At 44.6% G+C, this 15,861-nt stretch overlaps 1 protein-coding gene across 7 annotated transcripts in view; it reads right to left on the bottom strand.

Moving 5' to 3' along the window:
* NMUR1 (neuromedin U receptor 1) overlaps window positions 1-6,043 on the bottom strand; it is a 58,007-nt gene extending 51,964 nt beyond the window's left edge. For 4 of the 7 annotated variants that reach the window (XR_005554766.1, XM_039327417.1, XM_039327415.1 and 1 more), the window contains exons 1-2: window positions 5,026-5,393; window positions 3,496-3,589 (exon numbers count right to left, since the gene is read on the bottom strand). Coding sequence is in view for 6 of the 7 variants with exons in the window: in XM_039327417.1 (XP_039183351.1) it covers window positions 3,496-3,589; window positions 5,026-5,243 (312 nt within the window). In the remaining variant the exon portion in view is untranslated. The other 3 variants (XM_039327419.1, XM_039327420.1, XM_039327418.1) reach the window with 3 other exon arrangements.
* Between the last annotated feature and the right edge of the window lie 9,818 nt (window positions 6,044-15,861).

Raw genomic sequence — 15,861 nt, 5'->3', positions numbered from 1 at the left:
CCATAATTATTCTACATTTCACAGCTGCTGCACACTCCAAGTGGGAACCGGAGACCGGTTAGCGCTTAAAAAATAAGAGCAATTATCTCCCACATTTCACTACAGACAACCAAAAAGCCACCATCATTTAAGTGTCTTAAGAGATTTTTTTAAAAAAACAAATAATACGAGTCTGTGATAACATGCAAAGAAGAACATTGTTTAACCTACCAAGAGCCTGCGGGCGAATTGCGTCGGAAACATGAAACTGCATTATCCAAAGTTGCGGGTGCTCCATCACTGGAGTTTTTTAAGAAGAGGCTGGACAGCCACTTGTCTGAAATGGTAGAGGATCTCCTGCTTGAGCAGGGGCTGGACTAGAAGACCTCCAAGGTCCCTTCCAGCTCCTATTCTGTTCTGTTCTATTCTTTTATGTTCTGTTCTGTTCCGGACAGTGAAAACAATTATCTAATGGAACTGCTGGCTTTCAGAATTTGTAGGTGCTCCAACACTACAAGACCTCCAAACGTCCCTTCCACTTCTATTCTGATTGACGGATCGATCGATGCAGGACATCCGTCAAACACCCACCGCTAGCTGCAAATATTTACAAATATTCCAAAGCAGTTTTTGTGGTCTCTCCATTTTACCGTTTCTCACCTCTAAAGAGATCGGCATTGATGGACAAGAATATTTTTGCTTTCTGGATGGGAGTTGCAGACAAGTCTCTGGAATCGAATGCTTCAAGCTTGCCCCTTTGTTGCTCTCAAGAGGAAACACATCTGGAGCATCCCCAAAGACGCTGGCTACGTTGGGACAAAAAACGGCGTCGGCATTGACATTTCAAGACCCAGCAGTTTGGCGAGAGAACTTTTTTTTCTCCTCTTTTCCAGCATGACCCTCTTTACAATAGAATAGGATTCTGCTCAAGCAGCAGAATCCTATACCCAATCGAGGCTTTCTGCTGGGGAGAGCAGCCAGTGGGACAGCAACAAAATGTTGCAGGGGAGGCAGTGTGTGTCGGGGGGGGGGTTGTCTTTGGCTCAAGCCAAACGCTTCCCCTGCCAGGATTTACCACGTCATTGCACGGTTCTGTTCTGCTCCCTTAAAATTAGGCATAATTCTACCAACAATGAGAGTTGTAGTTAAAATTTGGGGAAGAGAGTGAAGGGTTCCCCCTCCCCCCCAAAAAATTTGGGTGCAGAGAGAAAACCTCTGCAAATCTGCATTTTGCAGCAAGCTGGCTGATTTGAAGACTTGTAGGTTTTTACTGCACTTATTCGATTATTGGCATTTCGGATCGACAGGAGCCACGCTGAGGATGGCAGGGACAGAAACACAGAAAATAATCCTGACAGAACAATTAACCAGTGGAACAACCTGCCTCCAGAAGTGGGGGATGCTCCAACACTGGAAGTTTTTAAGAAGAGACTGGACAGCCATTTGTCTGAAATGGTATAGCGTTTCCTGCCTGAGCAGGGGGTTGGACTCGATGACCTCCAAGGTCCCTTCCAACTTTTTTATTATTATTATTATTATATGCATGCATCGATACAAATAAATAAATAAACAGGGGTGGATTAAATCTATTACACCTGTTGGAAGCTGATCAGAGAGAGAAGCAACCTGATATTAAGGAGAAACTTCCTGACAGGGAGGACAATTAACCAGTGGAACAGCTTCGGAAATCGCAGGCGCTCCATCCTGGAAATTTTTAAGAAGAGACTGGACAGTCACCTGTCTTGAGATGATATAGGTCAGGGGTAGGCAACCTTGGCTCTTTTATGACTCGTGGACTTCAGCTCCCAGAATTCCTGAGCCAGCATGGGGGAACTACGGCCCCTTCATGACTGGTGGACTTCAAATCCCAGAATTCCCAAGCCAGCATGGCTCACCTTGAAAACTTCTCCCTTTCCCCTCAGCATGGCTGGCTCAGGAATTCTGGGAGTTGAAGTCCACGAGTCATAAAAGAGCCAAGGCTGCCTACCCCTGGCATAGGTTCTCCTGCTTGAGGGGGCTGGACTAGAAGACCTCCAAGGTCCCTTCCAGCTCCATTCTACTCTAAATCCGTTTCTGCAACCTTGTTCCCCATTCCTGCCTTTGCTCGTTCCTTATCGCCCGTTTGCTTTTTAAGGAATCTCATACAGGTGGCCCTCAACGTCCGGTATTACAAATTTTACGAGTTTATCGAAATAGAAAATAGAAAAAAAAATTTGTTGAAAACAACGGCAGGGGAAGAAAAAGGGAAAAATGTCGGGGGAAAGAGGGGGGTGGAAAAAAAGAAGAAAAGCATCGACTTCTCAATGGCTAACCCTATTTTATTTAAGCTCAATAGAATAAGATAACAACAGGCAACCGTTAACTTTTTTACTTTTACCTAGTAATACAGAGCATGCATTTCTAGCAGTCCTCCTCTTATGACAATTGGAACCAGCATCTCCATCGCTGAGCGAGGCAATCGTGAAGTGAGGCGTGCCCGATTTTTGAAAACTGTTTGGCCACACTTGTGAATCGCACGGCTGTTAAACGGGTTTGGCTTCTCCCCTTAATTTTGCTCGCTGGAAGACAGCTGGGGAAGATCACAAAGGGAGATCATGGGACCCAGGGACCCTGCCAGCTTCATAAAAATTTGGATCACCCGATCCCGGGAATTCTGCACAGCTTGTTAAGAGAGAGGACTGACTGCAAGCCGTTTTTTTTCCCCCGGTGCTGTTATAATTTGGAACAGCCGCGAAATGAACGGTTGTTAAGTCGAGGATTACCTGAAGCCTCTCCACAGCTTAAAATGGCAAAGGTTGAGAAAGAGTGCCCTGGATCAAAGGGATATGCATTTTTTGCATTTTTACAACCTGTGGACTTCCAACTCCCAGAATTCCCCCACCAGAATTCTGGGGAATTCTGGGAGTTGAAGTCCACAAGTCTTAAAGTTGCCAAGGTTGCACATTTCTGCCCTATGGGCTGAATAGAATAGAATAGAATAGAATAGAATAGAATAGAATAGAATAGAATAGAATAGAATTATTCCTGCCCTATGGACTGAATAGAATAGAATAGAATGGAATGGAACGGAATAGAATGACAGAATTGGAAGGGACCTTGGAGGTCTTCTAGTCCAACCTGCTGCTCAGGCAGGAAAGCCTACACCACTTCAGACAATAGAATAGAATAGAATAGAATAGAAATAGAAATAGAATCGGGAAGGGACCTTGGAGGTCATCTAGTCCAACCCCCTGCTCAGGCAGAGACCCTATATACCATTTCGGACAAATGGCTGTCCAGTCTCTTCTTAAAAACTTCCAGTGTTGGAGCATTCACCGCTTTTGGAGGCAGGTTGTTCCACGGATTAATTGTTCTCACTGTCAGGAAATTTCTCCTTAGTTCTAGGTTGCTTCTCTCCTTGATCGGCTCAGTTAATATGACTCCAGGCTACAAAACTACCAGCTCCTCTATCTTCTCCTCCCCTTTTAAAACTTCTGCTTACTGCACCAAACCATTTGCAAAATCCTGGGAACTTACCGTGATTCGTGTCAACATCACCAGCTTCGAAGCTTCTTCTCTTTCTTTTTTGTCCAACCGCAACTTAAATGTGTCACGTTCCACATTTTGAAGGCTGTTTGCAATTTCCAGGAAAAGAGAGAGAGAGAGAGAGATTGCACCAAGGCATAAATCCAGATCTGGGAAGGAAGAAACAGACACGCCTTCTGACCTTCCAATTATTCCTGCAATTTTTACAGCTTGTCTCTCAATCCAGCCTGGATGGGAGGAAATAAAACTCTAGACATGCACGGAGCACTGCGGTTTTAATCTCAAGTGGCGTCCTTGAGGCTGTGTTTGCAAGACTTGCGCTTGGAGCAATTGCTAAGCTTCCCATCTGTGCTTCCCGCAGCACCCAGGGGATACGCCGAGGGAATCGACCCTCCTCCAAATATGCTGGACTACAGTTCCCATCCTTTCCGTTTAAATACGATGGAAGTCTCATTTTTCTGAAGGCAGAATTGTATTTGGAGAAATGTGCCGTGCAGTGGAGAGGTTTTCCTGCAGGTCACAATTGAGGAACAGCCATCTTCTGGTGTTTCCCAAGAGGTCACCAGAGCAGCCTTCCATCCTAGCCTACCTCACAGGCTTGTCGTAAAGAAGGAAGTAGGTATTCCGTTCCCGTTTTTAGAGACAGGAGACTGAAGCATGGTAGCAATGGGGGGGGGGGGGAAAGAAACCTTCCATTCAGAAATTCAAAATTTAAGGTTGTGCGTTCCCAGTTGGAGGCTCTGGACCCCCCAGAGCTTCTGGCCTGACCTTCTGGAGGATGAGGAAGCCCTTGGTGATCTCTGAGCTTGGTTGTTTTCTTGCAGACGTTTCATTACCCAACTATATAATATCATCAGCCACTAGCATCCAGAAGCGGTGAATGCTCCAACACTGGAAGCTTAAGAAGAGACTGGACAGCCATTTGTCTGAAATGGTAGAGGGTTTCCTGCCTCAGCAGGGGGTTGGACTAGATGACCTCCAAGGTCCCATCCAACTGTCATTCTATTCTATTCTATTCTATTCTATTCTATTCTATTCTATTCATTTTCTTTATTTCCATTCCATTCATTTTCTATAATTCTATTCTTTCTCTATTCTGTTCTTTCTATTCTATTCTTTCTCTATTCTATTCTATTCATTTTCTATTTCCATTCCATTCATTTTCTACAATTCTATTCTATTCATTTTCTATTCTGTTCTTTCTATTCTATTCTTTCTATATTCTGTTCATTCTATTCTCTTCTTTCTCTATTCTGTTTATTCTATTCTATTTTATTCTTTCTCTATTCTATTCTATTATTCTATTCTATTCATTTTCTATATTTACATTCCACTCATTTTCTATAATTCTATTCCATTCATTTTCTATATTTACATTTCATTCATTTTCTATGTTTACATTTCATTCATTTTTTATAATTCTATTTTATTCTATTCCATTCCATTCCTCAGGAAACGTCTGCCAGAAAACAACCCTTTATTTCATCCCACAACTGCAAATATTCTCCCTTATTTTGTTACCAGCCAGCGTCAAGGCGCAGCCCAGCCAGCGATTCAAGCGTCCGGTCCGGCCGCCAGCTTTCCAGGTTGCGCGTCCAGCGGGGCTTTTGCTTCCCTCCTCCCAGCCCCGGATCTCTTCGGGATCTCCCCGGATCCCGGCTTGGATCCATCCCCTTCCGCCTTGCAAAATCCCCAATGCCTCGTGGCTGCAGGCAAGCGCCGGAGCGAGCCCCAGCCATCCTTGCAGCCGTCCAAACGCGCTCTTCCCCCTTCCCCCCGTCTCGCGTCCTTCCCGAGGAAGGCCCCCGGCCTCTGAGCACGTGCAGAGTGCCGGCCCCCTCGAGCGAGGCTGGGAATCGGCCGGAGCGCCTGGCTGGCTGGAGGGCGGACGGCAGCCCCGGGACTCACCTGTCCGGATCCAGGTGTGTTAGAGACGCCCCCCCTTGTGCGGCTGGAACGGGGAGGGGGGTCTTCGCTCGGTCGGCAGCCTCTGCCCGGTCGCCCGTCGAAAGCGAAGCTCGGGCAGCGTGCGAAAACCGGTCCGGCCGCTCTTTTAAAGCGCCACCAGGGGGCGTGTCCGCCTTACCGCGCCCCCTAGCGGCCGCTTCCCCCGCAGGTCTCGGCGGGGGCTTCAGATGAGCGCTTCCCGGGCGAATCCATCAATCCATCCATCCATCCATCTATCGATCAGAATAGAGCTGGAAAGAATTAGCCTTTCTCGAGATTGGGATTTTTTTTTTTTCATTTGGGTATAAACGGGAAAAAAAATACAGTTTCCACCCCACTTGGCTCTCAATTATTTTACAGTTAAAGTAGTAAAAAGTATTGCCATAATATGATTATTCTGTTTTTATGCCCTAAGAGTGAAACCTGCACGAAACAAAAAGTAACTGGGGAAAAGTCAATCTCCTCTTTAGATTTTCACTGGACTCTGATTTGAATGAAGTGCAAGGATTTAAGGAGAACGGAATGGAATGGAATAGTGTAGCAGAATAGAACAGAATATGGAATGGAATAGGAATAGGAATGTAATGAATAGAATAGAATAGAATAGAATAGAATAGAATAGAATAGAATAGGAATGTAATAGAATATGAATAGGGATGTAATAGAATAGAATATAGAATAGAATATAGAAAATAGAATAGAATATAGAATAGAATATAGAATAGAATATAGAATAGAATATAGAATAGAATGGGGAATTGGGAATAGGGAATAGAATATAGAATAGAATGTAGAATAGAACAGAATATAGAATAGAATATAGAATAGAATATAGAATAGAATAGAATATAGAATAGAATATAGAATAGAATGGGGAATTGGGAATAGGGAATAGAATATAGAATAGAATGTAGAATAGAACAGAATATAGAATAGAATATAGAATAGAATATAGAATAGAATAGAATATAGAATAGAATATAGAATAGAATGGGGAATGGGTAATAGGGAATAGAATATAGAATGGAATATGAATAGAATATGAATAAAATAGAATATGAATACGATATAGAATATGAATAGAATAGAATATGAATAGAATGGAATTAAACAGAACAGAAAAGAATAGGAATTATAGAAAATGAATGGAATGGAACGGGACAGGACAGCACAGAATAGAAATAGAAATTTCTCAAGCAAGGTCAGCAGGATTGTCTGGCACATTACACATCCTCTCCACGATCTGTTTGCCTTGCTACCTTCTTGTGTGTGTGGGGGGCGGGGAGGCTGGCTTTGTGGTATCCGAAGCAGAACATCCACATTCAGTCACAGTTTCGTTCCCTGCAGTATTAAAACCTTGTGAACTCTAAAACTTCCTCTTTCCGTTATGTATTTAAGATGAAACGGTGATTAATATTTATATGTATTGATATGTAAAGGTGTAGGCATATACATATGTTGCATATAGCATGTTTATATCTGTATTATCTAGATGTACATTTTTGACAGCAGGCAAACAGAATTTCATGTCTCACATGTGTCAGTTTGCCCATGGTGAAAAATGACAATAAAGATTATCTATAGAAATAGAAATAGAACAGGACGGAATTCTTTATTGGCCAAGTGTGATTCGATACACAAGAAAAGCTTGTAACAATAATTACTATTATTGTTATTGTTATTCTAATAGTTATTATTGGACAAGTGTGACTGGACACACAAGGAATTTCCTTGAATTGTGTGTGGTCCTCCCTGTCCTGACCACGGATAGTTCTCGTGTTGTGACCACAATTGAGCCCAACATTTCTCTCACTAAGTGAGACATTTGTTAAGTGAGTTTTTGCCCCGTTTTATGGCCTTTCTTGCCACCGTCGCTAAGCGAGTCACCGCGGCTGTTAAATTAGGAACACGGTTGTTACGTGAATCGGCCTTCCCCATTGACTTTGCTTGGCAGGTCGCAAGAGAGGATCACGTGACACACACACACACACACACACACACACACACACCCTGGGACACTGTGACTGTCATAAATACAGGCCAAGCGGGTGAATTTTGATTGCGTGAACACGGGGATGCTGCAGCAGTCGTAAGTGTGGGAAACTGTTATAAGTCAGTGCAGCTGTAACTTCAAACGCTCACTAAACGTGTCAACGCTGCTAACGTTTTTGCACTGACAACAGAGGGAAATGGAGCCCATTTTTTCCCTTTTGCTTTTAGAGTTAGTTGATGCTGGGAGGGGGGATGTGAACGAGAGTCTAGCTAAACATAACAACACTAAACTGAGGGTGAGAATCAAGGTTATTGTAACCAGAGCTGATAAGGAATTGGCGGGCTGGAGAACTGGAGAGAAGGCCTGCGCTTCAAGCTAATTGGGGAATGTGATTTATGACTGTTAATTGGAGGAGGGAATTGTGCTTAGATACTATGTGCTCAAGGGAGGGGAATCCAGTTTTTGGCTTCGATTATGTAGTGCCGATATTATGCTACTCGAATAAAAGATTCCTTAAGGTAAACAATGCCTCAAAGTTCTTTCGAAGAGCTTCATCTGTCAGAACCAGGACAGAATGAATTGCTGTAATTCGGGGGGTACCTGTAGTCAAATCTTTGTGAAAATTAATTGATCCCTTTCTGACATTTGGTGAATTGACAAGTATTAATACCACTCTTCAATGCCTTGGTAAGGCCACATTTGGAATACTGCATCCAAGTTTTGGTCACCACGATGTAAAAAAGATGTTGAGACTCTAGAAAGAGTACAGAGAAGAGCAACAAAGATGATTAGGGGACTGGAGGCTAAAACATATAAGGAACGGTTGCGAGAATTGGGTATGTCTAGTTTAACGAAGAGAAGGACAAGGGGGGACATGATAGCAGTATTCCAATATCTCAGGGGCTGCCATAAAGAAGAGGGAATTAAGCTATTTTCCAAAGCACCTGAAGGCAGGACAAGAAGCAACGGGTGGAAACTAATCAAGGAGAGAAGCAACCTAGAACTAAGGAGAAACTTCCTGACAGTGAGAACAATTAATCAGTGGAACAGCCTGCCTCCAGAAGCAGTAAATGCTCCAACACTGGAAGTTTTTAAGAAGAGACTGGACAGCCATTGTCCGAAATGGTGTAGGGTTTCCTGCCTGAGCAGGGGGTTGGACTAGATGACCTCCAAGGTCCCTTCCAACTTTACTATTATTATTATTATTTGGTTAATGAACTGGGCTAGCAGGCTTTTCCTAGGACTAAACTTAATTTGTTTATAAAATATTATAAGATCCTCAGCTGATTCTCCTGAGCAAACTAGCATGGGATTTTTTTTTAATTGGTTTCTCATTAGAGTGACTTAGATACTAGAGCAACAGATGCCATTTAGTATTTTTAATTTAAGTTTACATCTGCTTTGGGAAGGGTTTGGTTTTGAACCGCAGGAGAAAAAGAGATTAAATGCTGATTACACATCCGGATTTTGAGAGTTCGGGAAATAAGGGGCTGCAAAGCCCTCCTCTCTCAGATTATATTATTCAGCTATTGTTTAAAACTCAATTGCTTTAATAAAATAAGATTAAATTCTTCTTGGAACTGAGCTGGTAGCAAAATACACACATCTGTAGAGCTTCTTTTAGCAGCAATCTGCAAAGAGTTTGCCCCGGATCTCTCCAGGGGTGGAATTTTTATTTTAGCAGCTTAAGATTAATAACAACAACAACAACAAAATTGGAAGGGACCTTGGAGGTCATCTAGTCCAACCCCCCACTCAGGTAGGAAACCCTATGCCATTTCAGACAAATGGCTGTCCAGTCTCTTCATGAAAACTTCCAGTGTTGGAGCATTCACAGCTTCTGGAGGCAAGGAGTTCCACTGGTTAATTGTTCTCACTGTCAGGAAGTTTCTCCTTAGTTCCAGGTTGCTTCTCTCCTTGATGAGTTTCCACCCGTTGCTTCTTGTCCTGCCTTCAGGTGCTTTGGAAAATAGCTTGACTCCCTCTTCTTTGGGGCAGCCCCTGAGATATTCGAACACTGCTATCATGTCCCCCTTCGTCCTATCAATGGAAGATTTCCTGGTGGTCTCCCATCCAAACACTATTCAGGTAATTGCGATCAGACAGAATCAGCTAAGGGAGGAAAATCCTGTTCAAAAGACACATGTTTCTCCTCCGGGCGCAGTGCTGGAAGAGGGAGGTTGGCCTGGCTTTCAGGGATGGCTGGCGCTTGTGAAAAGTCTCCATGCGGTGCCAGGACTAATCCCTGGGCAGCAAGAAAACTATAAAATTGGCCTGACACGGCAGGAAAAGGAAGGACGCTTCGAAAATGGAAGCTGCCAATTTCAAGCTCTGCCCAGAGAAAGCGGCCTTGCGCAGCTTATTAAAGGTCAGGTTGTGTGTTTAATGCAGCGAGAAGCCATCTACCGCCCAAAGGGAGGTTAATGAGCCAGGGATTTGTGACAGCCTCCCCCCCCCCCCAAGGAGAGGGAATCAATAGAGAGAGGTTGCTCAGGGCAGAAGAGGCTGGGAGATTACAGAATACAGAAATACAGAGTCGGAAGGGACCTTAGAGGTCCTCTAGTCTAACCCCCTGCTCAGACAGGAGACCCTATGCCCGTGGTGGCACTCAGAGCCCTCTCGGTCGCCCCAGTCCGAGGCCTTCAGCTGGGTTTTATAAAACCTTTTCGCTTTAGGCCTCCGCTGCCGTGTGCAAAAAAAAAAAAAAAAAAAAAAAAGGTTCAATCAATCAATCAATTTCAACTTCTCGTGGGGAAAAAAAAGATCTCGCAAAGTTGGAATGGATTGATTGAACTGTTTAGTCCCACCCAGTCTGCCGTTACCACCACGGCCACGCCCACCCAATGGGCCATGCCCATCCAATTGGCCACACCCACCCAATGGGCCATGCCCACCCGGCACCTGACGATAGATAAGTGGGTTTTGGGTTGCAGTTTGGGCATTCGGGCTCTAAAAGGTTCCCCATCAATGCCCTATGCCATTTCAGACAAATGGCCGTCCAGTCTCTTCTTAAAAACGTCCAGTGTTGGAGCACCCACAACTTCTGGAGGCAAGGAGTTCCACTGGTCAATTGTTCTCCCTGTCAGGAAATTCCTCCTTGGTTCTAGGCTGGATCTGTCCTCGATAAGTTTGTTTAGTGGCCGTTCGCAGTTACAACGGCACCAAACGACGTGACTTAATGACCCTTTTTCCACACTTGCGGCCACTGCGGTGTCCCCGTGGTCAAAATTCAGACGCTTGGCAACTGACTCGTATTTATGATGGTTGCAATGTCCCGGGGTCAGGTGATTCCCCTTTCGGGGAACTTCTGACAAACGGCGGGGAGGCTAGCTCCACTTTCTAACCACTGCAGTGATTCACTTAACAACGGTGGCAAGAAAGGTCGTAAAATGGGGCCAAACTACCTAAACAAACGTTTCGCTTAGTAACAAAAATGTCGGGCTTCATTTTGGTCATCGGTTGAGGCTTAGGGCAGGAGACCACTCAGCGATCCCAAAACAGTAGGCTAGATCAGGCAGTTTAAATATCCAGGAAGAAGACAATGCCAAACCATTTTCGTATTCTTGCGAAAAAATCTTACGTGGGTGGGAAGTCATCCCCGCCCCCCCCCCCGAGAAAGAAATATTTTTGGAAATATTTAAAAGTCAGAATATATTTTCCTAAAGCAGGGCTTTTCAACCTTTTCACCCATTGTACCACTTTTAGGATATGGCAACATCCGAAGATCACCAGTCGCCTAGCAAGGTGTCGAAAACTTGATGATCAAAAAAAAAAAAAAAAAAAAAGGAAAAAAAAAAGTTATAAAGTACACGTAGTCCTCAACTTACAACAGTTCGCTTAGTGACTGTTCGAAGTTAAAATGGCACTGAAAAAACTGCCCCCCAAGCCACCTGCCCGCCCGCCCGCCCGCGCTCTTCTTCCTGTCCGAGGTTTTCACTGTTGTGAGCATTTCTGTTGAGGATTGGCAGTGGGGGTGGGATGGGGAGGGTGTTTGGTTTTTATTCCCCCCATCTGCTGGGTGGCTGCAGCAGGTTTTGGTCACTTCACAAGACCCTGGGACACTGTGACCATCATAAATATGAATCGGTTGCCAAGCATCTGAATCTAAATCACAAGACCCTGGAGATGTTGCAACATTCCAGCTGATTCGTGCTTCTTCTGGGCTCAGCAGAAGCGCCAGGATCAGCACCGAGGTCCAGCTGGAGCCTGGCGCTGATCCTGGCGCTTCCGCTGAGCCCTGACAGCCCTGCAGCTCCAGCCGTCTCTCGCTCAGGCTTGTGCGGTGCTGCCACCGGTTCAGCTCATTCCCCTCCCCCTCTACCCTTTTCTAGGATGGTCGCGTATCACCTGCCAGGTGCCAATGGACCACAGGTGGTACCCGTACCACTGGTTGAAAAGCCCTGTCCTAAAGGATTTAAAGGCAGAAACCAACCCCTCCCTCGTCATAAATTGGACTCGTACGGTTTGAACTAGGGGTCTCCAAATTTGGCAATTTTAAGATTTGTGGACTTCAATTCCCAGAATTCCTCAGCCAGCCAATAGACAAATTTTCTTAGTTAAATAATAATAATAATAATAATAATAATAATAATAATAATAATAGTAGTAGTAGTAGTAGTAGTAGTAGTAGTAGTAGTAAAGTTGGAAGGGATCTTGGAGATCATCTAGTCCAACCCCCTGCTCGGGCAGGAAACCCTACACCATTTGGGACAAATGGCTGTCCAGTCTCTTCTTAAAAACTTCCAGTGTTGGAGCATTTACTGCTTCTGGAGGCAGGTAGTTCCACTGGTTAATTGTTCTCACTGTCAGGAAGTTTCTCCTTAGTTCTAGGTTGCTTCTCTCCTTGATTAGTTTCCACCCATTGCTTCTTGTCCTTCCTTCAGGTGCTTTGGAAAATAGCTTAATTCCCTGGGATATTGGAATACTGCTATCATGTCCCCCCCTTGTCCTTCTCTTCATTAAACTAGACATACCCAATTCTAGCAACCGTTCCTTATATGTTTTAGCCTCCAGTCCCCTAATCATCTTTGTTGCTCTTACAGCGCGAGCAATGGCTTTGTTGTGTGTTTTTCCTACTATGTTGTGGTTAACTGGTTGGGGTTTTTTTGCAACCCAGAACCCACAGCCCTTTATGGGAGTTGAAGTCCCTACTGTTAGAAATGAAAAACTGGGTCTTTTTTTCAGCACCACAAGGTGAGGACATTTTGACACACAAACGCAACTCTAGCCCTTAACCAAGCGCCTTGCAGATGTTAACAACTGCATTTGCCCAGTATGAAGCCACAGCGAGGATTAAGTCAATAACCAATTTAAATCTCTTGTGTGAACTGAGTAATAATACACATACTGGGAATCTTATAACAAACCTCTGAAGCAAAAGATCCTCGGAAACTTTGATTTAATGCTACAGGTTTATAGTTGTTGCAAGTGGTCTACGAAATAGGACATTTTCCAACCGTTATCTTGTTATTTGGAGACAGGCGTATATTTTTTCTTAATGGACCCATTCCAATTTATCTTTTTGCCCTTTTTTCCACCTTGATCTGGAGGGCCTTGAATGTCAGCAGATTTTTTTTTATCCAGCTATCCACTTACAGGTTATGATCTCTTTTTCCATTTCAGACTGCCCGACTCCAACCAATAGCGGTTTAAATACATCCCTGAGTCTTGCTTTTAAAATCTGATTTGAATCTCCCCCCCCCTCTTTTTTTTTTAAATTAGCTATTAACAGGCTCTGTTAGGCTTTAGTTGTCCCCAGTGCCCCATTGATACAGAAGAATAAGGAAAGTTGATGTGAGCAAAATTCTTATAGCTGAAGTAGTATGGTTTTTCCTGCCCAAACAGGGGCTTGGAGTAGAACAGGGGTCCCCAACCTATGGGCCGTAGCCCACAACTGGGTCAAGCTGGCTAGTGTGTACATCCCCCCACTCCCGCTAGCACCTGCGGCCCCGTTTGCACATGTGTGCAGGGCTAGCGGCAGTGGCTAACGCCTGCAGAAACAGTGCCACTAGCAGTCATGCGGGTCACACGGCCCATTTGCACATGCATGGTGGGCTAGTAGTGGTGGCTAGCACCTGCACGCAGGCACAAATGGGGCGGTAGCACCATAGGGTTTTGCAGCCCATTTGCGCATGCGCGTGGGGACTAGCAGCGGTGGCTAATGCCTGCAGAAACAGCACGCACGCCCATTTGCGCATGTACGTGGGGCTAGTGGCGGCAGCCAACGCCTGTGTGCATGTGCAAATGGGGCCGCTAGGAGCCATGCAGATTACGCGGCCCATTTGCACATGTGCGTGTGGCTAGCAGCAACAGCTAGCCCCTGCACTCATACACAAAGGGGCCATTAGCCCCGTGTGGGTGCGCATGGCCCTGTTTCCGCACACGCGTGTGCAAATTTCCCAGCTACTCCCTTTCCCTCCGGGCTGCCAGCACCTCTGGATTAGAACAGGGGTCCCCAACCTTGGCTACTTTAAGACCTGACTAAGCGACCTCTAAGGTTCCTTCCAATTCTTTTCTTATTCTGTATTTTTCAACATCCCATGCGATTGGTTTTGCAGTTCTTTTTTCTTCCCTTTCCAATGGGCAATCACACATAGTCCTCGACTTACAACGGTTCATTTAGGGACAGTGCAAAGTTACGACAGCACTGAAAAAAAGTGTCTTATGACCATTTTTCATGGTGACGACCTTTGCAGCATCCCCGTAGGTCACGTGATCAAAATTCAGAGGCTTGGCAACCAGTTCACATTTATGACGGTTGCATTGTCTCGGAGTCATGTGTGAATCCCTTTTGCGAACTTCTCGCAATCAAAGTCAACAGGGAAGCCAGATTTCACCCAATACGCTTAACTTAGTTACTGAATGGATCCATTTTCCTGGTCACTAAAACAAATCATTATACTTAGCAAGTGTGGCTGTTATTGACCGGGTAAGGCACAAACGTACGACATTAAGTGAACACCAACTTCGCCTATTGTGTGAACACAAAAGGAAAAATCCTTCCGGAATTGTGCTTTCCCCCAGAACAGAATCTCTCACCTGCAGCAATTTTAAGAGATGTGTGTGGACTCCCAATTCCCAGAATTCCCGTTGGCTTTAAGATGTATGGATTTCAACTCCCAGAATCCCCCAGTTGGCTTTAAGATGTGTGGACTTCAACTCCCAGAATTCCCAAGCCGGCTTTATGACATTGTAGACTCTAACTCTCAGAATTCCCTAACTGACTTGAAGATGTGTGGACTCCAATTCCCAGAAGTCCCTAATTGACTTGAAGATGTGTGGAATTCAACTCCCAGAATTCCTCAGTTGGCTTTAAGATGTGTGGACTTCAACTCCCAGAATTCCCAAGCTGGCTTTATGACATGTGGACTCTAACTCTCAGAAATCCCTAACTGACTTGAAGATGTGTGGAATTCAATTCCCAGAATCCCCCAGTTGGCTTTAAAATGTGTGAACTCCGGCTCCCAGAATTCCCCAGCTCAGCGTGCTTCTGAATAACCTGAAAAGCTTAGAAAAGGCCTTATGTTACATTAAATCAGGCCTTATGTCACATTAAACCATGTTAGCTCAGGAATTCTGGGAGTCGCAGTCCACAGGTCATAAAGGGGCCACCATCCCCCCACCCCTGTATTAAAATGATCCAGCTCTTTGGAGGTTTTCACCTCCTTCCTAGAAAATGCGGATTTTTCTCTATGGGTTTCCACAGTAAGATTTCTGTGGTCAAGTGAGACGCTTATTAAGAGAGTTTTTGCCCCGTTTTACGACCTTTCTCGCCTCAGTTGTTAAGTGAATCACTGCAGTTGATAAGTCAGTAACCCGGTTGTGAAGTGGATCTGGCTTCCCCTGTGAACTTTGCTTGTCCGAAGGTCACAAAAGGGGATCACGTGACCCTGGACAGTACAACCGTCATAAATCCGAGTCAGTTGCCAAGCGTCTGAATTGTGATCATGTGACCACGGAGATGCTGCAATAAGTGTGAAAAACGGTCATAAATCGCTTTTTTTTCAGGGCCGTTGTAACTTTGAATGGTCACTAAATGAGCTGTTGTAAATTGAGAACTACCTATAATTTACATTTTGGGCAATTGGCAACAGACCCGCATGTGCAGCCATTTGCGATGTTCAACACTCATGCAACCACAATTTTTGGCTTTTCGGCCAGAAACTAGCATTTAAATCTGGTTCCTGGCAAAACAACAACAACAACAACAACAAAAAACGCCCATTGAGTATAATTGGTTCATTTTAACGATTACGGTGTTTATTTATCAGCCACTGCAAAAAAGTGTCGTAAAATTGGGAGTGGTTTTGTGGCGATCTGCTCAACGACTGCCATGAGTTCAAAGCGTTCCGCAGGGATAAATTATGTTCATAAATTGAGGGCTACTTGTATTGATTTGGAAATGAGGATTAATTTGG

Source organism: Crotalus tigris, unplaced genomic scaffold (genome assembly GCF_016545835.1).
Source record: "Crotalus tigris isolate CLP2741 ecotype Arizona unplaced genomic scaffold, ASM1654583v1 scf7180000024361.1375286210:1436186, whole genome shotgun sequence".
Classification (NCBI taxonomy): Eukaryota; Metazoa; Chordata; class Lepidosauria; order Squamata; family Viperidae; genus Crotalus; species Crotalus tigris.
Note: the sequence above shows the minus strand (reverse complement) of the source record. Positions and strands in the feature narration are given on the sequence as shown.